Source organism: Ixodes scapularis, unplaced genomic scaffold, assembly GCF_016920785.2.
Source record: "Ixodes scapularis isolate PalLabHiFi unplaced genomic scaffold, ASM1692078v2 PGA_scaffold11__112_contigs__length_91849675, whole genome shotgun sequence".
Classification (NCBI taxonomy): Eukaryota; Metazoa; Arthropoda; class Arachnida; order Ixodida; family Ixodidae; genus Ixodes; species Ixodes scapularis.
The window spans coordinates 72,076,133-72,099,407 of NW_024609837.1; the positions used below are offsets into that span (position 1 = coordinate 72,076,133).

At 46.2% G+C, this 23,275-nt stretch overlaps 1 protein-coding gene and 2 long non-coding RNA genes across 3 annotated transcripts; all 3 read left to right on the forward strand.

Moving 5' to 3' along the window:
- The first annotated feature begins 668 nt into the window (after positions 1-668).
- LOC115327290 (lamin-L(I)-like) lies at positions 669-10,220 on the forward strand. The gene is made up of 4 exons (XM_040209081.1): positions 669-1,135; positions 7,117-7,228; positions 8,067-8,216; positions 10,050-10,220. Exons 1-4 carry the CDS (start codon positions 669-671, stop codon positions 10,218-10,220), a joined length of 900 nt encoding a protein of 299 aa, XP_040065015.1.
- A 9,194-nt stretch (positions 10,221-19,414) lies between these two features.
- On the forward strand, positions 19,415-21,480 carry LOC120839150. Its single transcript, XR_005715270.1, has 3 exons — positions 19,415-19,624; positions 20,735-20,838; positions 21,398-21,480. It is a non-coding gene; the product is annotated as an uncharacterized LOC120839150 (long non-coding RNA).
- A 1,488-nt stretch (positions 21,481-22,968) lies between these two features.
- On the forward strand, positions 22,969-23,235 carry LOC121835151. Its single transcript, XR_006077498.1, has 3 exons — positions 22,969-23,015; positions 23,072-23,146; positions 23,199-23,235. It is a non-coding gene; the product is annotated as an uncharacterized LOC121835151 (long non-coding RNA).
- The last annotated feature ends 40 nt before the right edge of the window (positions 23,236-23,275 follow it).

The window sequence follows — 23,275 nt, forward strand, 5'->3', positions numbered from 1 at the left end:
CCTCCCCGGCACACCACGGCAGTGGCGGCGGCGCCGATGCAGGAAGCTGGCATCGAATCGAATAGTGCTCCATCGTTCGTAGCTTTCACGGTGCAAGACAAAAGAGCCACGAGAACCGTTTCTGTTAACATGTTAACATGCAGCATGTTGAAGCTACGAATGACACTGCGCTATTTGAGTCGAACCAGTGTTTTAGGAGATCGTTCCGATAGCCCTGACAACGATACCAGATACGATGCATGTGCAAAGGCGGCGACAGAGTACCAGTTATTGTTTTTGGAGTCGTCTGATTCTGAATGATGTACTAAAACGCATCGCACAGCGCAGTGTCATTCCTAACGTCAACAGTGTCAAGAAAATTGGTTGTCGTTGCTTTCCCTTCCACTGTGAAGGTTATGAATGACGCAGCGCTATCCGGTTCGAACCAATTCGCACACCCCTAAAATAATCTCTGAAGTGATGAGAGCCAATAAGCAAATGGAGCATTCACGGAATACAAAACTAACCCATTAATTGCGCCAACAGGTCACGTCACCCTCTTCAGCGGCACTCCGCCATCTTGGTTTATATTGGGCGAGGCATCGGCACACACGTTGCTGGGGATCCCACTTGAACTGACCGATTTCGCATAACCAGTTTGTCTCTCGCACGCCCTCACCAACTGCGACATGACGACAAGAAGCGTTGGCAAGCAAGCCGTGACGACGACGACGACCACGACGACGTCGTCCTCCCACAACGTGTCTCAGCAAGACCTCGGGGACGGCCCGTCGAACCCGGCGTCGCCTCGCTCGTCAGTCACCAACGCCGGCGGCAGCCGAGAACGCTCGCACTCGCCGCACTCCGCATCCAGAGTGTCGCGAATCCAAGAGAAGAACAACCTTGCCTACCTCAACGATCGCCTGGCTAAATACATGGACCACGTTCGTCACCTGGAGTCCGAGAACAGCAATTTAACCGAGCAGGTCAAAACGAGCCAGGAGATCCACACTTGGGAAGTGGTTAGCGTGAAGATCCTTTACGACCGCCAGCTCGCCTATGCACGCCATTCCGTCGACTTGACCGCGAACGAAAAGGCCAAACTTCAGCTGGAAGCTAAGAAGTTGCAAACAAAGGCCGAAACACTGCAAGCCATGTGAGTAGCCAGCCCATTTGGGCCGCTTTCGGTTTTTGGGACGGTTCCATGTACAGTCGGGGACAAAAGTCTTCAGGACACGCGAGCTGCGACTGGAACGCATTGCTCTGCCATCTGCCGTCGGGTCGCCTGGTTTCGAGATCACAGAAAAGCGCATGCGGGTCCTACTGCGCCTGCCAACATGTGCGCTTTCCCGCTCTTCTGCGGTGCGGCGCCTAAAGGCCCATACGCACATTCGCGTTTGAGCGCGGTGCGTTCCGTAGCGGCAAGCGGACGCGCTGCGTTGCGAAGACCGCTTGCGCCAATCTTGTACGCACAATTGTGTTGACACGCAGTCAACCGCAGTGAACAGCCAATAAGAACGCGCTATCGTCGCTAGTGGCTCACCAATAGTAAGCGAAATCCAAGGCAACATGGCGGCGCACAGCGACAGTGTCGAAGTGTTCGATCTTGGCAGGGTTGGGCAGTATCGCGATACAAATGTATCGCGATAATATTTCAGAAATACATTTCGTATCTGTATTTCTGTATCGCGATACAGTTTTTTCATCAGTATCTGTATTCCTGTATCGAAATACATTTTGAATGTTCCTTTGTATCGCGATACAATCAGAGTGAAATGTATTTCGCTACATTTCTTGAGAAATACTCCCCCCCCCCCCCCCGAAAAAACAAAACAAATCCGAACGCATTTTTTTGTTGTGTTTTTTTACTACAGAGGGCACCAGGGTCAGGGAGATGCTGGGGATTTGTTACTATGCTGACCAAGGTTCCTTCTGATACTCCAAAATATTTTTCAATGCGTCCTCTTCTCTCTTCTGAGAAGTGTTGCGTAGTCGGGGACTCGAACCAGGTGGCGTGCCAGGAGTGCAGTCAGAGCACTTTGTGCCGCAGGTTCTTCGGTAGTGATTTTTTTAGTCATTGTTTGCTGGCATCCAAAGCGCGCTGCTAACCGCCTTTCTTGCCTTAGCGTACTCAGTACACCCAGCCGGCAAAGCTGAGTCACAGTCCGTTGCAGCACGAGCCTGGCGGTGGTTGAGTTGAAATAGTAGAATGACTCACGCAGTGAAGTTCAACACATATTCGAATGCGTCTGCGGCTGCGCCCGTAATATTGCACGGCTCAGGGGTACGTCATCTGCCGACGTGAATGTGACCTGCTGTTCTGGTGATCCGAACCCAGGAAAAAGGTCAGACGTGGCCTCTCTGTGCCGACCCAGACTTCGTACACCTGCGACTCGTCTCGAGCGCGCTGTTTCTCAGAGAGCTCGCACTAGGGAGCCTTCATATGCGCTTTGCTAGGGTGATGCCATTCTTTGTAATACCACTCGCCGACAGACCAGCAGCCATCTTGGTTCTCGGCGATGATCCGTGGGGCTTATAACCCTCCCGGAAGCAAGCACATTATCTCACAAGTTCGGAGCAGCGGTGTGGAACCCACGGAAGGGGGATTAGCGTTTTCCTCCTCGGTTGGGAAAACCGATGGACACAAAAGCCACTTTCCAGCGCTCGGCGAAACAATGGAGAACCAAAATGGCGGTGGGAGAGGGACTGGGAAAGGGAAACGGGCAGTTGGCATCACCCTATGCGATGCGCACATGAAGGCACCCTAGCTCGCACCGGTGCCGGCAATATCAGGTCGCAATCCACGAGGTCTATATTCGGAGTATGCAAGACGAAACTTGAGGACTGCAATCCATGCGTTGGTAGCGGAGGGTCGGCAGGAAGCACCTTCACAACAGGGATGCCACCGTATTGCTTTTTCAACCGTAACAGAAGATAAAACATGTGTTTCAGGAGGCTTCAGGTGGTCTAGTATTCTCGAAAACTCCAAATGACACTGCCTGCGCGATCTTCAACGAGGTAACCTACAACGAAAGTACGTATTGCCCTTTCATATAGCAGCGTGGTAAAGTTTCATGTTCAAGGCCACACGTACAGTTAAAAAGTACCAGTTCATTCCAGCGTGACGTCATGTGATAAATGTTGACCGGGCGTCCTTATTGGACAGAGGCGTGGTGACGCTTTGATGTGATTTAGGATGACATAGAATTTATTTAGAGGTCGAAGTCTTTTCGCATCCCTCGTCAGACAGACAGGATGTCAGGGAAGGGACCATGGTCAGTCCTTAATGGAAAGTTTTTTCTGAGCCCATTGAAGACTCCTTGTCGTCCGAAATCACTACCTTCAAGGCAAAGTGCCAAGCCTACGCGAAAGTAATTTCAGGATCGAAAACGTCCACTTCCAACTTCAAGCTTCATCTCATTTGGCGTCTCAAACAAATTTGCAAAATGCATTGCAGTATCAGTATTTATGTATTTGTATTTCTGCTCTCCCTAAAATGTAATCCTGTATTTGTATTCCCAAATACTTTTTGCCTCTATTGAAAATGTATTTCCGATGCGTATCGCGATACACTTTTAGAGATATAGTTCAGTATCAGTATTTTAGCTACTATTTTAATGTATCCCAGTATTTGTATTTCCAAATACATTTTTGAGTATTTCTGCCCAACCCTGGATCTTGGGACAATCTCGCCGGCTTCCCCGACGTTTTGTCATGCTTGAATTATCGCAGCCTTGGAAAATAATCCCCACCGCTCCCCAAAACGAAAAAGCAAGCACTGCGACCGGCGAACCGAATACGTCTCGCCGAGTCGGCCGGGTGAGGAGAGCGAACACGTCACCCCCTCTCCTCTTTCGGCTGCTGATTGGTCGAACACACCCGAACGCACCGCAACGCTTCGGAAAGTTGAGCGAGTCTCTACTCGCTTGCGTCGCGCTACCGAGCGTTGCGGGAAGGCGCGCGTCGCTCCGCAAGCGACCGCGCCTGGCCGCAAGGACTCCGCAACGCACTCAAACGCGTTCAAACGCGAATGTGCGTATGGACCTTAATTCGTAATCGAGCGCGTGGTACCGCCTCGGAGATAGCGCTTACTGACATGGAACCTTTAAAGCAAGAAGTCACGGCAGCTCAACTGAGCGATAAGCTCAACTGGTTCTAAAGCAAGGTGCGCTGACACGGCGAATTGCGGCGCAATGCCCCAGGCGGTATCTAGAGTTTCGGAATGTGTATCAGACGCTCGTCAGCCGCCAGCGCTATCTCCAAGGGGGTACGACGCGCCCGATTCCGAGTTAGGCGCTGTGCCGCAGAAGAGTGGGAAAGCACACATGTTTGCAGACAGAGTAGGATGCGCATGCGCCTTTGTGTGATCTCGAAACCAGGCGACCCGTCGGCAGCTGGCAGAGCAATGCGTTTCAGCCGCAGCTCGCACGTCCTGGGGACTTTTGTCCCCGACTGTACGTCGGGTCGGCCATATTAGCATTGTGGGTAGGAGGAGGATCGGTTTTTCTGACCGGTCGCGTTATATATTTTTGTTTTCTTGAGGCTATTTCTAAACCATGGGACTTCGCCGAGCGGCTGTGGCTCCCGGCCGTTGTCTGGCTTCCACCGCCCAGGTTCTACGCAAACCTGGGCGGTTTGAGTGACCGCGAAATCTTTAACCGGCATCTAGAAGCCTTGGAGGCAGAGTAGAGACAAGCTAGCTTGTTGAGGCTAGACTTGAAAAGCCGCTTTTGAACCGAGTGCAGAAGCTGTATTGATTTGACAGCTTCTACCTTGAAAATAATCCGTTGTAGTCCACATACCTCGGGTAATGTCTGTGAAATCGAAATGAGTGGAAGCCTAACAGATCAACTTAAAAGTGCAGTTTTCATTGATTAATCAGTCGCCGGCTGTTTTCGCCGACCTTGACAGATAGGTGGCGGTAGTTGGACCGGATGTGGCGTCACTATCATTTTCGCCAGACCCCGTTTCAGCGTAACACGTTCGTTTTTTGTCTGTGTGTGTGTGTGTGTGTGTTCGTGTGTTTACGCAATGCGCGCAAGAGGATAGTTGTAGCTTTAGGTTTATCTCTACATTTTTATTTATTTCCATCCTCGTGTAGCAGCCACGCTTGCGAAATGGCTAGACTGGCAAGCAGTTTTGAGACGAAACTGTCCTGAGTAATATCCCTGTGTACTGGATGGAATTCCTGCTTCTTGGTTTACTGGGATAGTACAGTATACTGTACTATCCCAGTAAACCAAGAAGCAGGAATTCCATTTGAGCAGTTGAGCATATATGCTCAACTGCTCAAAAAAAAAAAAAATGCGGGAGCGGTGGCCAAAACTGATATCAGAGCTGTCTAGCGATTAAATCTATGATTCGGCAGAGAAAAAGGCGGCTCTTCCTGCGATTGTCGCCACTCCCCATACAATTATGGCATGACCTCCTCGTTTTTATTTTTGCCACTCTGCTTAGTCGCACCTACAATTTACCATGCGGGGCTACCACATCTCGGTGATCTTGCAGATTTTCTGATAAACACCATCTCCTTTAAATATCAAAAAACTTTTTTTTTTTTGCTGAGTCACGCATCGGTGATTGTTTCGAACCTGGGAGTATTACTCCAGAAAACACCACCGGCAAAAGCTGCCAGAGTGAGCCGGAAAATCACGCATGCAGTTTTTCCGGCCACTGCGCCAGCAGTTGAGTACACTGTACGTTAACTGTTAAGCGCACTGTACGTGAAACATTGCATACTGGGTGCAAAAGGGTAATAATGAAATAGGTTATCATATGGACTTCTGTCACAGCCTCATCGGCATTTTTTTGCACTATTTATTAAAAGGTATTACTTTTGTTTGCCTGTAGTGATAAGTTGTCTGCATGGGAAAGGTTGCTCCTACACCTGTCCGTGAAGCGATTATGTCTTCGATCGTTTGCTCGGCCTAGAGCCTGGCAGCCTCTTTTTGTACCAAATAAACAAGTTAAAAACCTATCTGTTTCCACTATGAAACTCAGTTTTAGGAGTGTCCGAGAAAAGTTAATTTCAGTTCTCTTTTTATTGAGTTACTGACATTTGTTTTACTCTAGTTTTGACCTTTCGAAAAGCTGCGTTTTACCAGCCTACAAACGGTGTGGATTCCTTGCCATTACTCCTCCCCTAACAAAAACAAATCTGGCAAACGCAATAAAGGGCTGCTCTTTCAATGGTATTTCAGAATTCATTTGTAATGTTCCAGATTTGTTTGCAATAAAGCATGCCAGTGTACTCCTGTTAGGATTTCTAGTTAACATTGTCATTTAAAAATATCATTCCACATAAAAAAGCTTTGCGTCTCGTGCCTAAAATTACAATGGTATTTGATTACCTAAATCCGGAAGAATAGATATGAGGGAAATCTGGACAACCCCTCTCCGAATGTTTTATGCTTTCATGTTTAGGTAACTTCTTTTACTGTTCTTCTAGTTAGTTCATAGTAAATTTTACAGCTTTCACTGGACGACTTTCTCCGAAATTGAACTGTAACGGCAGCCCCCAGGCATGCGTAATTGTAGACGGAGTTCTTTCAGTTGGGGCTCGCTGATGACTATCATTTTTAACGGGTGCATATAACTGAGTATTTTTTTTTAAATGAGTCACGATTCTGTGAAGCGAAACTGAGATAAACGGGAATAAGTGCGTATCAAACTAGCTTTGAGCCTTGAACTGGGGTCACCTATACTTCGTTTTCTTCTAGCACAACATGACTGACTTTAGACGAATACTTTTTGCAAACGATGCCCGCTTTCCAGGGTCATCTTTAACCGTGTGTTTGAAGGAATCCCCACAATGTTACGAGCAAACTCTTCTCGTAGATAGTGGGTAGGTCCTGGCACACAAACATTTCCAAACCTTCAGTCTAATTATACGCAGTCGATCGCATTCAAGGCCCGTTGACACACTTGCGCTTGACGCCGATCGACTCGATCAAGCTTACGATCGGACGTGCAGTCACGCAGCCGGCCGTAAGCCGTCGCAGAAAGCTTAAAGACCGGTCTTGCCGGAGTCAAGCGCAAGTGTGTGAACAGTTCTTCACACATATATGTGCGAAGCAGCCTTTTGGCTGACACCGTTTCCTAACGTGCATGTGTTTGCGACTTCTTTTTAATCGTCAGACTCGCCAAACGAGAGCGCGAGGGGTCCGTAGCCGAGCGACGGGTGACGTCGCTACAGTCGCAAAACGTCGACCTCCAGGAACGCCTGAACCAGGCGCTCGCACAACTCAAGGTAGGGGAGGCCTCCAAACGCTTCGTTTTTACGTCGACCGTCGTTTGTCTTCTGCGCCGTTGGCTTGCCGCGTTTTCCGACGGCTTACTTTTCGTTGTAGTGGACGGTAACTGGCGGTATGTCTCTCGTCCCTGTCGCTTCTTAAGACGGGCCTTAGATTGTGTTGAACGTTTGGAGCGACAGCCTTGCGTGGAAATCCTGCATGGACCTTGGCGGCTCGTGTTTGCGTTGGTTACATGGTTTCATGGTTGTGTAGAAAATGTCTCGGCAGACTGCAGCTGCTGGCTTGATGCAGACGCACGGAGTGAAGGGAGTAATTGGTGTGGTAACTCCCCCCCTCCGAATGAAGTAGAGCAATTAGGGTAGTAACCCCTCTCCCCTCTTCTACACCTCTACTGTGTAAGAAATGGGGGCTGCTTATAAGGTAGGGTCTTGGCGTTAGTGCTAACACACCGTCATTGCCTTAAACAGGGTATATAAACCAGGCTGCTTTTTGCAGTCATCGTTTTCAAGCGTAAGCTGTGTAACAGTATGTGCATGTATGAATATATTCCACTTTCTGAGAATATACTTTACAAAGCTATGTGTAGAGAAAGTTTCAACCGAGTTTTCTAGACTCCGGGTCGTGCAAGCATCACGATATTGAACATTCCAAGAAAGGCGAAGTCTAACTGAAACCTAAAATTATGCTTCTAAATAAAAGTACCAACCAGTTGCTGACCAGCTAGAAACGGCAGCACTTCTTGTTTTTGGTAGTGACCACAGTCTGTGTGCCATATCCTTGCCCACGGTTCAAAACTGATGCAAGGCGCTTTTTTTTTGTTGGTCCATTGTTTAGGATGCCGAGGAGGAACGTGGTGCAATGGCAAAGATGCTTGAGAAGCTCCGCAAAGAGCTTGAGGCAGAGACGCTGCGTAACGTTGAGCTGCGTAACAGGGCCATGACACTCTCCGAATTCCTGAATTTCCTGACGCCTCTCTACGAGAACGTGAGTGTTAGAATGAAAAGTTGCAGAGTAAAGGCTCTGTTATACTCCGACGTAACGCGCGCGCAAGCGGACGCTGGCCGAAGTCTGCTACGTCACGTCAGTCACGCCGCGCGCGTCAAGAATTCGACCTCTCTATACTCCGGCGGCCCTGGCGGCTTCCGCGGCGCGCGTCAGTGGGCCGCTGGCGCGGCGCATGCGCAGAATCTAACTACGGGGGCTCGTTTCCTGCGAGAGTGCGCCACCTCCGGTTCCTTTTCTTTTCGAATAGCAGACGAAACTTCTGGCGCTTCTTGAGCGCCAAGTTCGAGCGATGGCGTGGACGTACCTTGCACGACGAAAACTCGCGCTTGCACTGTTGGTGCACCACCTGCGCCGCAAGCGTAGACGGTCAATGTACATACGGTACATGTTTGACAAGCGCACGGTCAGCGGTACTTAAGCTTTCTCGTGTCGTAGACACACGGGTGAGGACGAATTCCCTCGATGAGCTTCTTGAGCTTCTCGATGAGCTCCCGTCGTCTGCTATTGCTCGTATTCGCCGCGCTTCCCGCGCGGGGGCTGCCGGGAGCCAGCGCGCGATGCATGCTAGTCTGGCGTCGCTGGCGCGGCCGGCGCGGAATACGGCGTGCTCCATTTTGGCGTCGAGGCGGTCAGGCTGCGTCGAACGCCGCTGGTCGCGTCGGTTACGCCACGACGCCGGAGTATAGAGCTTCGTGTTTTCGCCGACGTGACGTCGCCGTGACGCGCTAGCACGCGCGCACGAGTTACGTCGGAGTATAACAGAGCCTTAAGCGGGCTTCCGTAGGACGTTTCTAGAATTCCTGGCAACGGGGAACATGTAGAAAGAGGACCCCCAAATTTCTTTAAAATTTCATTGCACGTGAATTTGAAAACTTCAAACTGACGGGCAACGCATGAATTTAGTGAGTAAAGTACGCAAGAAAGTGTATTTTCAAAAGCGTGGCACGTTCGTATTTCTAATGTCAGTGATGCGATGCTTGCCATAAAATACCGTAAGGGCGCCATGCTCTCGAGAGGTGGCCTGTACCGTTTATCTAGCTAAATATTCATAGTAGAAAAATTCTATCGTCTGCACGCAGATCGCGCGGTCGATGCGATCTTGTGGTACCGGTACGTGTGGCAAGAGCATTTGTTGTGGGTTCCTCTTTTTTCGTCTGCAATCTGCGTGCACAATTTCGGTTCCCGTGATACGCGATTTTTTTTTCCGCATGTATATTGCATCGTGAATTGTGGATCTCCTGCGTCTGCAATATGCGGTGTCCTCCGTTCCCGTGGCATGAAACCTTGAATCAGTTTCCCACATTTCTTTCTGCAGTCTGCGGGTCCGACGTTGGTTTCGGTGACGGGCAAGTTTGTTGCGGGTCGGTACTGCCATCTGTCGGCCTATCCTGCAATAAAGAATTTCGCACTTTCAAATTGTAGTTATCATACAAATTGACTATATATCGAGTATCGGAAGGGGTCCTTGAAAATATCTTCGCAAGCCCTTAAAAGCCCTTGAAAACCCATGACTATTTTTCGGAGGAAGCAGATGAAACGTGTGGTAGGCGCTAAGGAGAGGAAGAGGTTTCCCTTTCCTGTCCAGCGTTCCTCCTGCTTCCCCCTCCCCCACCCTACCTTCTTGAGTTGCGACGGACTATAATAAGATAGAAAGAAGACTTAAGGCGCACCATTTTTAAGTTGCCTACATTAAAACGTTCATTTTTTTTCATATTCAAGTATGTTTGAAACATTATGCTTGCGTTTTTGCTGGAGTATTCCTCATTTGAGGTGAGATTACCACGACTCATCTGAAGGTGTGATGCTGCGCAGGTTTGGAGTTCCGATGCCGGCGCTACTCACAGCCCTCCGTCGGACCTTGTGATGCGCAACCAGCAGTGGCCCCACGGAGAGCAGATGAGCACGGCGTTGCTCAGCGCTGATGGCGAGGAGGTGAGAGTGCCTTCGGTTTTGGTTTTTTGCCACTGTAGCTGGGCTGCATAATAGGTGCAATTTTTTTGTCAAATCGCTCGTTCGGTTACACACATCGCATTGGCCTCCATCTGTTCGAAAATGGGTCAATAAAGCTTACATTACATGAAGTCATCTAGAGCTTACTTTAGAAAAGCCTATTTATTGCCCGGATGTTTCTTTTGTGTGAAAACTTGTTAAACAGCTTTTTCTATTCCCATTCATATAGTGTAAAACCCTTGATGTTTGCGAGCCTTTATTTTTCGCGATTTGTAAAATTGGCTAACTTTAATGGGTTCGAATATTTGTATTGTTTGTAGAGGCAAATTCCAGCCTTTATTAATCGCGCAATTTAATGGTCGCCAAAATGACCCCGCTGCCCAATGAACGAAAAATCGAGGCCGCGAAAATGAAGGGTTTTACAGTACAAGGAGGGAAAATAATTTTCTTGATTAAAACACTTTCATGTAAAATGTCATCGATGTGCGTAATTAAAGGATCAAAGCTGTTTTTCCATGTGAATTTTGTTATAGAGCCTTATTTTGGTGAACACGACTTGGCTTACCTCTGATTCTACACCCAGAATAACCATTTGCATGTGCTCATGCTTTGTCCTTCATCAGTCCCCATGTATTGCAAAAGTGGCTATTACAGTTGTACCTGGGCTCTATTTGCAGGGTGGGCAGCTGCACCAATTGTGCCATTTTGGTGCATTCAAAATTTCCTGGGCCTCGCGGCGGCAAAACCGTGAAATTGACCAAAACCTACTCCACGGTATGCCAAAGATCACGGTGGCGCTAGATTTAGAAGAAAATCAAAATTCGGTTGACAACCTTGGTTATTCCATCGCCAGGTAGCGCAAGCCACTGCCCGATTCCTTGGTTCAGCAGTATCAGTCCATCTATCCACCCATCTGATGGACTCAATGTAAACATCCATAAATCCTACCATTTTGTCGTTGCATCACGCATCGTACAGCTGCAACGGAAAAAGAGTAGCACAAGAGACCGATGACCGGAGCGGCAAAACCACGACACGCGGCGCTATTGTTCCCGAGCTCGCCGATAGCGAGAGTGCAAGTCATGTTGCATTTTTCAATGTGGGGGTGGCCAGCAAAAAGTTGAGGGATAAGATAGCTTTCAAAATGCAGGCTTTAAAATAAGCTGCTTGCTGCCGGCCGCCCCCGCGTTGAGACATGGAACGTGACTGTCACTCTCGCTATCGGCGCGCTCGGGAACAAGAGCGCCGCGTGTTGCGATTTTGTCGCTCCCGTCGTCGGTCACTTGTGCTACTTTTTTTCCGTTGCAGCTGTACATGGTACGATGTATGGTGCATGTAGCATTATTGATCGAGAGTCGTGCCACTTTAATTTTAGTCTAAATTTGTTCCTAAAAATAAAAAAAATGAAATCTCCTTGTACAATTTGAAGTATTGCACAGTAAAGTTCTATTCAATTCTTTCCAACACTTGTAGTATAAACCTAGTTTGCCATGTCCCATCAAAGTGAAACGCTGCCAATAAAACCGCTATAGACTAAAAATAGATGTCAGCGGCTGTGCACGCGGTTTCGCATTTAGGGGGTGAGGTTTCGTATACGCGTACTCCCGGTCATACAGGTGCGGAGGTGACCTTGCAGGGCGGCTTCTTTGCTGCGGTACACGCTCGGAAATGACCCTCGAATGGTTACGGAGTTACGATGGAGAGTTAGAGAGTCTAGTTTTTATCATATTGAAGCTCTTGGCCGTATTGAAGCTGTTGGCCGCAGTCACGTTGCTTATGCACGATACGGAAGACACTGTCTGCTGCAGACATTGAGACGCACGCTCGAAGCACGTTGGCTTCACAGATATGTACGCTTCGTACGTGTCTGCAGACGATCTTTGTAGGACCCACGTGACGAGATTGTTGTACAAGGGCAAAACGTGCCTCGGACTTTGTCTGAGATCGTCCTTTTTGAGTGACGAAATATTAGTGTAACCGCAACTCTAGAGATTCTGCGACGTGTTACGGATGACAAGTTGACGCTCGCTTCCGATGCACACGCAGGTGGCCTCTGGGGAAAACCGGCGGCGTCAGTTCACGCGCCCATCCGAAAGCTCGTTCGGCGTGGGAGGGTACACGGCGGGGCGGGAGGACCTTTTCCACGAGCACGTGAGTACCCTGTCTTTTTTTAGGAGCCTTGCGATTTGTTTTGCAAATTTTCTAAAAATATTTATTTTCTCCATATCTTGTTTTCGTAAATATGATATGGCTTCTTAATTTATATAAAGGAAAAAAAGAAAATAATTGAAACAATCGGTGATCTTTTTTAGAGCGTAGATTCTGAAACTGGGTTCCGGGGACCCAGGGGTTTTCCCCAGAGTGTCCCTATGGGTTTCCAAGAGTGTCCTTATAGGTTCCCCAGAGTTTCCCTGCAAGTTCGAATCCCGGCCGGGCAGTTGCATTTTGAAAGCTTCCCCCGGCAGACAGCCGAACCCTGCCCCAGGAGACAACCGAATCCTCGGTTGTCTGCTGGGGCAGGCCAGATGCTTTTTGTTGGTACGGCACGTGACTGCATTCAAGTTTGTCAATCTCCAATTTAAGAGTTATTTCGCCAGACCCAAGCAACCGATTAATACGTGACTATGAGAAGTGTACGTATTGTTCACACTGTAATTTTGTTTACTGCTTCATTGCATTAAATGTGCACTAAATCACGCTCTGCGATAGTCTATGTATGGCGCTAACCAGTCTATTAGCTCGTAAGAAACCAAGCGTCACATTCGTGCTTGATGATTTCTCTACTAAAATCGGTATTAAAGAATGAATTTCCTGGAACTATTGCAGATACCAGAGACAGCCATCGGACGAGAAGAGGGGCTTTTTTCCTCCGACAATGCCCTCTGGTGTATGCGGCAGTTCCGAGGTAATTGACCTTTGATACCAATTTGAAGGCATCTCCTACACACGATTGTGATGTGTTTTTTTCTTAGGATGCTTAATGCGCGTATATTGAGTTTATCACAATTGACCACCGTAGTAAGTGGTTTAACGCTCCTTCAATGACAGAACCAAGAGGGGCTCCTCCAGTGTCAAATGTTTAAGCCCAGTCTTGGAGGAATAATCAAACATAACCTACAATGTTGAAATCTCGTGTTCTTGCATATTGACGTAATCACAGCGAGATATTGCTCGGGCCCAATTGCCGAGCTCGTGCTATCCGGCCGCGATAAAATTACGTGGAGGTTAGACGAGTCTGTTTGCAGGCTTTGGTTATTTTGATTTGTGCTGGCTACATTGGCAATTGTCTCCGCAACAGCGAACTTTGCACACCTCTGGCGATGGAGAGCATTCCCGAGTCTACCCAACGCCGGATGTGGCTCTTTTCTCTTCGTCGATTTTCATCAGCTTGAAGTTCGTATCGTTGAACCGGTTTAGCAGCCCCCTCAAAATTCTGATTAACGAGCTTTTACTGTAATAGAACAATCTCGCCGGACTGTTTGACTATTCCGTGTTGAGGGGACCTTAGTCTCTGGACGTATGACAGCTGCGCCGGAACTCTGTACGTGCGCAGCGTCGACACGACAGGAGCCCTCTCCTGTACTGCCGTCTGCCTCCCGCGAACTAAAGTTGTTGCGGCGTCGCGGATGTGCCGAACGCTTGGCGAGATTGTTGTGTTAAGGTTTTTGTCCTTGCTATGAAAACGCATTGGTGTTGCGAAGGCTCGTTACACGCCTTAAAATTAACGAACATTGTAGGGCCTGTTATACCCAACAGTGGTCATCAAACCAAAGTTTGCTGCAACGTTACTGATATATGGTGACTGTGCTTTTTTCTCTAAAATTATATTCTTGCGAAAGGCTAGAGTATAATGAGCGAAATTCTGCATTTCTCGGGCTATGAGTGGCTATGGGGAGCCCCAATGTTCGTGCCGCGATATAGGACATACTGAATTGCAACATTTTTAAACCTTTTTTATTGCTCTGCTTGCTTGAGAGGTTGCATTTCTTGGCACTAGGTTTTACTTTGGCCAGGGTTCTGGTGGCGTTTGGTTTCCGGTTATACAGAGTGCCCCTATCCCAAGAACTCCGAGGCACTCTAGTCGTGGCAGTCTGTCGTAGCAAAAGATTGTGTGAGATTTCTTTTTTACACGTTGACGTTTGCTTTTTTTACGGTCTCTGCAGGATACCAACGACCCCAACCACTGCTGCGTGATGTAAAGATACCAAAAAGTTATTAGAAGTGCGGAAACTTAGTGTTACATATTATTTGTTATATTCCGTTTTGTCTTTCTCTTTACTTCTCTCTTGATCCATGTTTTTTCTGACTAAAATTTTCCATCCTTTATTTCTTATTCGAACATCAAAAATTCAAGACGTCCGCGCTGTCCCAAACCTTTTTGGTGGCGTATTTATTTCCGGCGTGCTTGTTTCGCCATTCCCGTTTTCGCATTTATCACAATAGGAGAACGGAAAAAAAGTCGTATTGTGTCACCACATCAACTGTCCAAAGCATTTGTGGTAACTTGTTAACTTCACTCTCTAACCTCTTTTTTTGCGTGATTTCTTTGCTATAGATTCATAATATATGTAACCTACATCCCGTTACATTAAAGTGACCGTCTTGTTTGTAGTGTTGTGCTTGTTCGTTTAGTTTTGTGGGGAAGGGAATCCGTTAACTTGCAGTGAACCCTGCATGGTGTTTGGAATGGTTTTTCCAAACTTTTCCTGTTTTTGAGATCAAAGCCTGCAGTTTTTAAACCTTTATTGCTTTAGAAAAAGAGTGTAGTTGCAAAATTACTGCAGTAGGTATAAGGGAGGAGGAGGGGGGGCAGTTTGGTCGAGGTAAACGAGGGGAAGTTCTTTTTCGTAAAAATTTGAAAGAAATTGCACTTTTTCTTTCAAGAGGCTACATTCTTCTGCAAATTATTCTGCAGCCCTGGCAGCGGTTTGTGAAGCTCTGGCAATAATAAAAATTTTGGCCAGTTTGTTTTGAACAAGTCGACCCCGGTGTCGTACTAAGATCAAGATAAGTACCCTTTGAATCATATTTCTTCATTTGCCAGATGTACCTGTGAGGTACCTTTTTCCAAAAAAGCAGAAGGCTTTTTTTTGTATTTTTTCACATGTGCGACAGTGGTTAACTTGTTATACGACACACGCGACTTTGTCCTGCAGTTTATTAGAATGCGAGCGAGTGGTCTGGAATATTTAATTATGGTTGTTCTGGTGGTGGTTTTGCTCGGAGATGTCATCCGTTTGTTTGACCTCGCAAACAAAAAATAATTACCTTTTTTTGTCGTTATATTTGAATTTACCGTACGCTGCATCGGAGTATCATATTTATGCTTGTTGTTTAAACGGCCCAACTGAAATTGCTGCATGTGAACAGTTTGGAGCTGGCACCAGTTGTTGAATGTGTATGCTAATCAAAAGCAATGTCGCAGCTAGGAAAGGCTAACATAGGTTGTTCGGGGTTTGTCTCTAGATTTTCTTCGTCAAGGCCGCGTGGATCTTGTCGATCATTTCCCGCCACTCGTGATTTTAGCATTTGCAGTGTTCTCAGGCGTGCACACTTGTACGCAGTCGATCATGTTAATAATTGCCGAGGTAATCGCACTGCTAACACAAATACCATTTCACCTTCTCCGCGATCACGGCAGTGAGTTTACACCCTAAATACATTTTGTCGAAGTTTCTCGTTAGTTTGTGTGAACTGCTCGATGTTTTGTCCGCTAGAGTTTTCTACAAGCTTCTTAGTATAGCGAAACGGTTTAAGCCCTCAAGGGAAACCTTTTTGGACTGTTCAAGGTCCCATTTAGTTTGTCCGCCTAAAATAAAATGTGTCAAGTTTTTTTTTCTGTTTTGTCTTGGGGCAGGTGCTACGAGATATTGGACCAAATTGAATGCTGGGTTGACTGGTATGGCTCGTAGCATGGGCTGCAATCTATCATAGGTGAAACAAACTGTAGAGTAAGAGCTCACTTGTGCTGCATTTGTCTTCGTTTAGTTGTGTTGTCTTTTCCATCGCTTTTTTCCTTTGTCTTGGATCCCAGCGAACTAGTTTGTCTTAAAATATGTTTCTGGTATTGTTCCTTTTGGTGGGTAGCATTTGTTTTAACAAAGCTAAACTTATGGTGCCAGGTTTCACTGCCATGCCTACCCCTAGCCTGCACTTGAGTCTTATTTAACCGTGCAAAGATCTGCTACATCAAGTTTGTTATATACTATTATCAGAGTTTTTCAGAGTGTCCAATATTTTTACTCTCACAAAACACGTTTGCGCTTCTCGAAGAAAAACAAATCGCATAGCCGGCCCCGTCTTCGTGTCCCCGTTAGACGTTAACCGCGATTTTGCTCAAAGTGTTCGTTTTTGTGGGCATCCTTTTCAAAAGTCTTGTGGTGGTATGTGACCCTTGGAAATTATTCGATGGTCTCGAACCGTCGCCCTGAATATTTACTGTACAGAGTCGCAATTAAACGTTTGTTCATTCGTACCTTGGCTTTCTCTCTTTTTGCGGCCGACTTGCTCTGCCTGAAGAACGCGTTTTTTGCTGCTTTCAATTAGTTCTCAACTGTCGTAACAAGGTATGTGCCAAAGTGCTTACCCCCGGACATTGTATTGCATTTCTCCAAAACCATGATGTAGTTCGGAGCATGTGGGCCGTAAACCTGCATTGCATAACCCGGGGATTGTTGGTTCAATCCCCACCCATGGCCATTTCCATTTGGATGATTTTTGGTACCGGCATGCGGTCGTGTATCACCACTGTGTGTTGCAAATTGAAGATCCCAGGCTAGCAGTGGTACTGCACTGGCTAAAGCTCTTGTCTACAGCCGGGACAGCAGACGCCCATTGAGGCAGACTTAATTTTCTGCTCTCTAGACGTGCATAACATAATTTTTGAAAATGTGAGAAATCCGATTTTTTTGTGTCTTGTAATGCCAATGCCTCGTTCGGGACTTGTCAGGCCTCTTCCTTTCATGTTGCGGTAGGCCTGTTCGAATCTTCAAGAGCTCGGTATTGCTTCGAATAACGGGCTATACAGTTTGATAATTGCATCAAACATGGACAGTACTCGTCAGTTGGGCTTCGAACTGTGCGGAGGAGATTCGCACGTGACGGTAAACATCGCAATCTCGCTTCGCCGCAGCGCACCTGTGTGCTCGGGAAGAAGCAGCCTTTCAGAGAAGGACTGTGCTCGCACACGTGCCTCTACCATATGGTAAAGTTACTCGAGGAAAATCGCTCCAGTATTTATTGTAAACTGCGATGCTCTGGTAAGTCCCGTGCATTGGTGGCTGTTGATTTGTTTCTCAAATTTGGCCTTCTAAAGGTGGCTTAGTTAATTTTTTAAATCATTTATTTAATAATTTATTTAAGTATGTCCAGCTTTCGAAAACAGTTCTTCGCACGAAAGCTTCGAAATGGCAGGAGTCTTCCGAGCACGGAACACCACACTAAATAAGTGACAAACAAATTGTGCATAGGACAGGTTCATCAAAAATAATTGTCCTCTTTCTCTTAATATTCTTGAAGATGAATGGGCATATTTACTAATTCCCCAGAAATTCCTGATCACCCATTTTGTCTTAATCACGCCACAATTGTAAAACCGGAACATGAGACACGTGTATGAAACACAACCATTCGTTGACAGCTAGACAGTCCACCGTCTGTAGCTCTGTCAGAGTTTTTTTTTTTATAAGTTGATATAGATAGCGGTGTGTGAACCGATTCAGCTGTGAAAATTGCCTGGTGCCTGATAGATGAGTAGGTGTTTCTTGTAGTGATCAGTGTCAATTACGCTGTTTTCTTCTTGTTTTGATTTCTTCACTAATAAAACTTTAGTTGCGAAAACGGCCTCGTTTTGTCGTGTTCGTTGTCATCACTCCGTTTTCGTCGTTTAGGCTGTTTTTATGATGAATAATGTTTACCAACTCGCCCAATTCGCTACCTTACAGAAGACAAGTTCTTTTATAGGTAACGAGTAACAAAGGTGACAATGTCCAGCTCTGAATGTCATCGGTAGTTTGCCATAGAAGGCCACTATCACACAAAAGCAACGTATGGAAAAACTAGCACGAACGGCTGGAAAAGTCCATGTCCGTGGAAGAAAGATATCTCAATATTCTACTGGTCGTTCTATCTTGTTTTCAAATATTTACAAAAGCTCCAAAGAAAATTTCAGGAACCGCGTTGTTGCGCATGCACATTCGGATTTTTGGAATTCACAGTTTTGCTTTTTCAGTTTTAAACAGACATTATTCAGTTTTCCATTTTTTTCCTGTTTTTTAAGCTGATAAAGTTTTCAGTTAGGCTTTCGTTGCCTAAACAGTAAACCACAAAAAAACACTCACAATAAATTTTTAATTTGGGAGCAATATACCCATAAACTTCACAAATATTACAATAAATAAAATTTTTCTTTTTAAGAATCTTACAAATTACTTACAAATCGGTGAGCTTTTTCCCGTATCCTTTAAAGGGCCAGTGAGCTTTCCCCCGTATCCACCGGTTTTGCGGTGAGCTTTTCTCCGGTGAGCATTTTCTCTGGTGAGCTTTTCTCCCGTGAGCTTTTCTCTGTTTCTCTAGAATTCGCGCAAAAATAGGCAAAGCAAAAAAAAAAAAAAAAAACGATAATATTTGTTGAAAAATATTTAGAGAAAATGAGGGAAATAAAAATGGCAGAGATACATATTTCACGGCATCTCTCTTCACCGTATAGTTTGTTTTATCTTAGGTCAAGGTTCAGTCGAAGGCTCGAAAACATACAACCACAAACACACATTAAAAGCGCAAGTCACGAAACATTTTCTGCCCCTGATTCGTTTAGTCGATAAAAGCCAACGCACATGAAGATAGGCGAATGACATAATGCCGTGCTTGGACGCCTGTTGGTCACATTGGCTTGTGGCAGCGACTGCGCTTTAAAATAAGGTGAAACCATAGAGTAATATAGTAAACGTAAAGAGAGGACACTGAAGCCGATTCGCGGCCCAGATAGTAGGATTCATACCCTCCGCTACGTGGCGCTTTTCCGTAATTTGGTTAATATTAATTACAGCTTTCTCTCTGAAAAAGTATTTATTTTCTAAATTTTTATGCTTTAGAGTTTTTTAAAGTACTTAAAACGACTAAATAATGTTAATCAAATACGTCACAAAAACCACGTGATGAATGGCGCCTGCCATGGCCTGTCTGCTTGCACGTCGTCACCTCTGCTCGTCCGTGCGGTCCGTGCTTCGTTCGTCCGTGCCGTACCGTCCGTGCCGTCCGTGCCGTTCTTCTCCGTTTTATGCTACAGCGTGTTCGGTCGACTTTGCTTGAAACAAAGTGACGAATGACCGCCGCGTGCTCTCATGCTCGGCGTGAGTTTGTAGAGCTGAGCGGCTTGATATGGCTTGAGCTTCTCGTGTTTCCGTCGGGCTGCCTGGACCTAGATTTTTAAACAAAAGGTAAGTCGTTTTGCTCATTTGTCTCTCGACTGTGTTGTAAAACTGGCTTTTGAATTTGCTGAGTCTGGGTTGCCGTCCGACGCCCCTCGGGCAGAGCTTTGTTCATGCGTGTTCAAGTGCCATCAGACATCTGTGGATTGCTGTTGAGAGGACTTATGCCGTCATAGATTGAAGTTAATTCACTGACTAAAGCTGGGTCGACAGTCGTTCGCAGTGCGACGAATTCGGGGCAAGGTGTACATTGAGTCATATTGATATTTTGACATGCATTCTTTCAATGGCGCGTCGCTGCTTTGATTTATCACATAAAGTACGTGCAAAAGAAGCGAACCAGCGAACGTCGCTCAAGCGAGCTACATGACTTGTGTGTACCGCCATACGAGCTGCAGTATGCTGCAGTTACGACGACAAACACATGCATAGAATTTCGGGGGAAAAAACTGCGAGACGCAGTATCAAATTTAGATATTTAATAAAGCTCCCAAGCAGCATATATATCCTATGGACGTCCACGGGACATCCAGGATAGGACATCCATGGAACTTTCGGACACTCTGAGAATGTACGGAGGACTATTCAAACATGGTTCCCACTACATCGCTACATCACCAAATGGAGCTCGAAATTTAGGTCTATGGTTCGCTGACATTATTTTCTATGTAAGAAAGCAAAATTCAAAATATTGACGGCCAATTTACCAGAAACAGTAGAGGTAGATTAGTCTTACTTATTTTGGCCGTACCGCTGTACTATGCTTAAATTCCTGTTTTACTCTTAAGGATGACATTCGAACGTTGGGTAAAACCAGTCAGACGTCACTTGAACACTTGGTTGGAGTGCTGTGGCATGGCACTCTAGACACTGCGTTCGATTATGATGCATGAAGGTTGCGTAAACTCCACAAACTTCACAATATTTCTTTCACCCGTCTGTGTTAATACGTGTCATGGGTTTATTGTAACATTGCGTCATGGCAATATCTTGTGACATTGTTTAAATCTCCATCAGTTTATTTTTTCACCAGCCGCTATTGTGCTACGTTGAACTAAAGGAACGCGCCATTGGCTAGGCTTCAGTAGATGTTAAACTCTCCCTCCCCCGCTGGCCCAGATTATGTCCTACGGAAGTTACTGCTGCGTGGTCTGGTGTGCCAACAATGGGAAAACAAAGAAGAAGCCACATGTCAAGTTTTTTCGAATTCCACGTGACCCAAGGTACGTCTAGATTCTAAGGCAGTCCTTACAACATTTGATCGAAGCATAACATTTTGAAATGAGAACTATGGTCCGTTGCAACCTAAGAACGAAGGGCGAGGGTAAGACGGGCCGGGGAGGAGGAAGCAGACGGAACACGAAACGCTAAGGAGAGAAGGAGGTTTCCCCTTTCTTCTCCAGCGTTCCGTCTGCTCCCTCCTCCCCGGCCCGTCTTACCCTCGCCCTTCGGTCTTAGGTTGCAACAAACTATAGCAAAAACGATTTCTTCCATGTCACTTTGGTTTATGGACACCAATATCTTTCAGCATTTTAAGGTTATCTTGCCTCGGACCTAAATTGATTGCATACCCTGGTGGGTATGCAATCTGTTTGTTTAGCTGTATTGCACTGTACAGTAGCATGAAGAAGAAAAACAAACTCTTCAGAACGTGAACACTTTGCTGAGAGGTGCCATACCAGACGGCAGTGAAACATTAAAAACAATTGAGGCTCATATATTTGGAGTTTATTTGACCCTTACAGTATGTGTAACCTTGGTGGTATATACAATGTTCTGCAGGTCAAAAGCATGGCTACAGTACGCCAGACGTCCTGAGCTCCTAGGAAAGACAGCCAAGGAGCTCTATGAGGGGTATCGCCTGTGTACTGAGCATTTCACAGCCAAGGACTTTTTGGATCCTGGGAAGACAAGGCTGACCAAAACGGCTATTCCTACGGTTCGGCCGCAAATGCTTAGGCCATCTGTAACAGCCCAAGGTAACATAATCTTTATTTGCAGTCTGTACGGAGTTCTGTTATATTTTGCTTTTAGGCAGCACCAACTCTACGTCACTGATGCGAGCTGCCAGCATGCTGTCATCGATGCTTGACAGTCTCAAAAGTTTTAATCTGATTTAATTAGTTTTTATTATTAGTTTGTGCTTAAATGTTTTATCTAATTCATTTAGCATTTTTGTACATTATCCCTGTAATGTCCCTGCGCATACTGTTGCCCATAACCAATATCCGTCCCAGTTTGTTGGAAAATTGTTTTAAAGCACAAGGTCAGCTGCATTGAAATACAGTAATTTGTGTCCTGCAATCAAGAAGGGCAGTTCTGCCAGTGCAGTATGACTTCTTACAGGGCATCCTAGGTTTGTAGCATACAATAGTGATATAAATGAAAGATAAGACAGGTCAACGTTCCCCTGTTCATATCCAATTCGACAAGAGGACTCATGCCGTCTGAGTCATCTTCCTGACACTCATGTTTACAAGGTTAGCTTTAGTTGCCCATGCTGTTATGTTCTCATACATTAGCATACCGGGCCGTTAAAATTTAAGATATTCCGAGATTCCTAAGTGCCTTTTCAAGACCCGCCGGATCCTGTGTTTCGCCATTGATTAATATTGCTCGACATTAATTTTCATCACTAAGGGATTTCAATGCCCTTTCAGAGTGCTGAATATTTTCTGTTCCTTTGAAAGGTAACACTACTAACCTATCATTCGCCTGTAGCAGGAATTCTCCATCAGAAGCTTTATAAGCAGGTATTCATATCTGAGAAGCCAAAATTTTTCAGAAGAACCGGTGGCAACAACATGGCCCTGTGACGTTCCATTGGAGGGAAACAGAATGTCGCATCCCACAGCAGCTTATGGTGAGATTATTTATTTTTAATTGGCGGCTCATATCGGACAAGGAATCCCTTTTCAGAAAAGCCAATAGCGGAACCAAGCCCCGGGGATGTTCGATTGGAGGGCAGCAGAACGTCGCCTTCAACAGCTGCTCATGGTGAGATCATTTATTTTAAAACAGGGGCTCATACCTGACAAGCAAACATCTTTCAGAAGGACCGATGGTGGCACCAAGCCCCGGGAATGTTCCATTGGAGGGTAGTGGAACGTCACCTTTGGGAGCTGCTCATAGTGAGATCATTTCTTTTAAAACTGCTGCTCATATCTGACAAGCAACCGTTTTTCAGAACAACCGCTGGCGGCACCAAGCCCCGGTAATGTTCCCTTGGAGGGCAGTGGAATGTCACCTTCAACAGCTGCTCGTGGTGAGATCATTTATTTTAAAACAGGGGCTCATACCTGACAAGCAAATGTCGTTCAGAAGGGCCGATGGCGGCACCAAGCCCAGAAAAATGTTCCAATGGAAAGCAGCGGAACGTCACCCTTGGCAGCTGTTCATGGTGAGATCATTTCTTTTAAAACAGCTGCTCATAGCTGACAACCAAACATTTGTCAGAAGAACCGGTGGCGACATGTCCCTGTGACGTTCCATTGGAGGGAAGCAGAGCGTCGCATCCCACAGCAGCTTCTGGTGAGATTATTTTAAATGAGCGGCTCATATCTGACAAGGAAGCCCTTTTCAGAAAAGCCGATGGCGGAACCAAGCCCCAGGGATGTTCGATTGGAGGGCAGTGGAACGTCAACTTTGGCAGCTGCTCAT

Bases quoted from the DNA above. Each gene is read 5' to 3' on its own strand.
- LOC115327290 (XM_040209081.1), top strand. From the start codon at position 669: ATGACGACAAGAAGCGTTGGCAAGCAAGCCGTGACGACGACGACGACC. The intron at 1,136-7,116 runs GTGAGTAGCCAG...TTTAATCGTCAG, and splicing joins GCCGAAACACTGCAAGCCAT to ACTCGCCAAACGAGAGCGCG. The intron at 8,217-10,049 runs GTGAGTGTTAGA...GATGCTGCGCAG, and splicing joins TGACGCCTCTCTACGAGAAC to GTTTGGAGTTCCGATGCCGG.